General features: G+C 37.1%; 1 protein-coding gene across 4 annotated transcripts; it reads left to right on the forward strand.

Moving 5' to 3' along the window:
• The first annotated feature begins 239 nt into the window (after positions 1-239).
• LOC141903148 (protein N-terminal asparagine amidohydrolase-like) lies at positions 240-3491 on the forward strand. Of its 4 annotated transcripts, none has more exons than XM_074791136.1 (10): positions 240-335; positions 595-715; positions 902-1007; positions 1289-1354; positions 1431-1536; positions 1739-1812; positions 1914-1967; positions 2335-2489; positions 2604-2723; positions 2795-3491. In XM_074791136.1, exons 2-10 carry the CDS (start codon positions 632-634, stop codon positions 2948-2950), a joined length of 921 nt encoding a protein of 306 aa, XP_074647237.1. In that variant the 5' UTR covers positions 240-335; positions 595-631; the 3' UTR covers positions 2951-3491. The 4 variants fall into 4 exon arrangements, with proteins under 4 accessions (XP_074647237.1, XP_074647236.1, XP_074647238.1 ...); XM_074791135.1 differs by having other exon boundaries at positions 260-341; positions 602-715; XM_074791137.1 differs by having other exon boundaries at positions 271-324; positions 602-715.

Genomic DNA, 3491 nt, shown 5'->3' on the forward strand with positions numbered 1-3491 from the left:
GTACATGTATATATACGGCTCAATCTTTGACTGTTCTTTTGTACAGATCCCATCACCTGTAAATTGTATTATTCTTAGCGGCATGAAGTCTACATTAATCATCAAAATCGATTTGAGTACGGTAGTTTATGTGCCGTTATAGCGTACCGGGTACCGGCCATCACCTATGACCGGTGAATAATCGGAGCTTCCCTTTTTAAAAACTTGAGTTAACCCTGGTAAGCGAGGAATTCGGTGACGTTTGCTCTCTACTGAAGGACGAAGAAGAGTTCCCAATGAAGATTGGATAGCAAGAGCGAGCACTCTAACTACCGCACGCCGGGCGTAAACATACGTTTTTAGTTAAGATTTTAGACCATAATACTGTCAGTAAATTTTAACTTTTGGTTTGGGTAAATTTTAAAAGATTGGACACAATCAAACGGTCGTTCTAATCGTGACGAAATAAACTGAGTCGTGAATGTACAAAACGAAACTGAAAGTCAAACAAAGTCACGAAAGTGCAGTCAGTAAATGATTGCTGATTACATTACCATATACATGAATATGATGTTTATCTGTTGGTACCTTGAGATATATAATCCCCTCTTACTCTTTTTAGACCTGTGAACTTTTGCCTACAAACATAAAAATGCCTCTTATTGTGGGTGGTTCACAAGTTAGCAACATTCCGTATACAACACAAGAATGGATAGAAAGATATCCACATTTCCAGGTTCGTAATTCATATTCTCAGGGATGCTTGCAGCTTCTTTTCAACGGTCTCGATCAATACCGTTTTATTAAGAATGAAGAATCATTTATCATTTTCAATTTCATTTAAAAATTATGCAACAAGACGATTAAAGAAACATTTGTAAGGAAAAAAGATGAATTAACAAATTTTTACGATATTTCAAAGGAGATCGCGACACACCTGATAAAACAACCAGTCCGCAAAGTCAACAAAAAGAAACTTCTTTACGTGATGCAACGAGAATTAGCTGTTATAGCTCCCAGAGAGGATGGTAGGTTCCACTAATGCCCTGTTGAAGTTTTTGTTACCAAACAAAATTAAAGATTACAAGAAAATATTGAGGATAGGTGCTAGAAGACTAATAGTGTCCTGAAATAAAATTGTGGCAGTCAATCCCTGTACCACTCGGGGTATATTGTCGGAATCAATTGTAGCACCAAACTGCTCATGATTCTTAACTTCGTCTTCTGATCAATTTTTCTCTCACTCATTATTTTTCTTCATCATATTGAGACCTGCTTTTCAAAGTATTTCCACAAATATGAATTTCAGATACTATCGAAATCATAGGGACAGAAGATGCAACAACCTGTCACATAGGAATCATAACTCATTCGGGTATTGTCTTACAGTCCACCCTTTAAAGCCTCTCGACGATAATGGAATCGTATACAACCCTACGTATTAATTACAGGGTCTAAAGCGGTTGGGCTGTGCCATTTCGATGGTTATGAGACTGAACAGTGTTGTAAGAGAATGGTTGAAAAACTGAAATTGTTGTCTCATGGAATCCCGGGCAGGTAAATTACTCGGTATAAATGGGGTCAAGCAAGCCAAGTAGGGGATCAAAAAAAATAGACCATAGCTAGTTCATTCAAAAACATCAGCTCTAATGACTTCATTCAGTACCAAGTTTGAGGGAACCTACTGTATCTTATTAAAGAAATTAAGATGTATACGTGTATCTATTAATGAGATGTCCAATTTTCTCTGCACGTACAGATTGGAATTACATCTAATCGGTGGTTTTATGGATGATCGAAAAATATCGATGAACCTCACTAAAGAATTATCTGGTTCGTAAAGAAACATTGTCATTCGTAATTCGCTCTCTAAATTCGAGATTTAACGGAAGAAAACTGTTTCCGTAATGAATTCTTGACACTCCTATATTTAGATGCTTTCCATGACTGTGATGAAGAGATACATATCGCTACGTTTTGTGTAACGGGTAAGGGATACTGAATGATTTTACGCTGTATCTTAAGTTGCTTTTAGTGAATGTAGACAAAAATCCCGAAGTAAAAATCCCATAGAAGGTAAATATCCCCCAATAATCCTCAATTATTGATAGTAGGTTTCATCTCCCGCCAGTTGAATAGAGTGCAAATAGATACATGTACAATCTTCTTCAAGGTCAATCTATTCACTCTATCTCATATGAATATCATGAGCATAAAAGTTATTGTAAAATTTGAATAATGAAATTTAACAAAGAATTGGAGAAACAACTTGCTTTAGAAATCGTAATGAGATATCTTAAACAACCTTAAATAATTTGGAATACGAATATCAAATCCACGTCCGTCTCTGTGTAGATCTCAATGATGTGCTGAAAGGTGAAATTCATTTCCCCGTAATATACGGCGTCGGAGTTGACGTGAAAACCGGCGAGATTTTCCGTGCCGAATTCCCGGATAAAGGACCTGCTCTCAACCTGCGACATTCGCGAATATTCGCCGGTGTAGACAAGGTACGCAGTTTACGAAACCATTCTAGATTTAAGCTGTGGTTGCTGCAGTATTTATATCAAAATATCTGCAGTATCGTTGTGATAACAATCTACATGTATGGTATTTTTCTCTAGATTTGGGATATCTATGACAATGACAAACATCAACTTATAGTGGAACCGTTTTCATTTGTCAGCGGTGCCGTGTATCAAGCGAAAATGTGGAGCAAGGCTCCCGATTCTATGATTTTAGAAGTAAGCTTCCTACACCTCAATATCGTTCGTATTTATAGCAAGAAGTCATGCTGAATTTTTTTTCTTTTTAGCATTTATCAACGTCAGGTGATCAGGAACCAGAAGGTTACGCAGACCAAGTACGGAATGTTTTTAAATTCATCCTCGCAAATCCGGACACTACTACGATATTCAACGGAAAGTCTTTGAGATTCAACCTGAATGCTGATGGACAGTGGACCCAGTGAAAACTACGCTAGAAACTGATTTTTGGAAAAAAAAGTGGGAAATCCTATTGACTGTGCAGGGGAGCTTTTGGGGGTGCGGACCGCTGCCTGCCCATAGAAGTTGTTCTTATCGTCAAGACAGAGATGTTTAAAACGTGAAAATTTGACATTAATTTTTTCGGAGATTACATCCTTTCGGGTGTATTTCTTTAGAAATATCCAACCGAGGGTGCCTCCCGCTGGTGGCCTTTGACGCAGCTGATTTTCTAGAAATGCCTTTTCTTTTCTTCGGGCCCCGCCCCTCCAGATTTTCCTAGATTCACCCTGATGTGTGTAGAATCTTTACTTGTGAAGTCTTCCAAAATTCTTAACTCGATCTGATTATGCTATCGATTACTTTTACATGTACATACATATACATTGTCGTTAGTAGAATTACGTAAACATTGCAAGCACATGTTCATGTAGTTACAATGTAATTAATATAAGTTATTTTTGTTGTTTCATTTCTGAAAAGCTATATTCACATTTTATTATGAAATATATACATGATTAAGAAAAC

The sequence above is a fragment of the Tubulanus polymorphus genome, chromosome 4 (assembly GCF_964204645.1).
Source record: "Tubulanus polymorphus chromosome 4, tnTubPoly1.2, whole genome shotgun sequence".
NCBI lineage: Eukaryota > Metazoa > Nemertea > Palaeonemertea > Tubulaniformes > Tubulanidae > Tubulanus > Tubulanus polymorphus.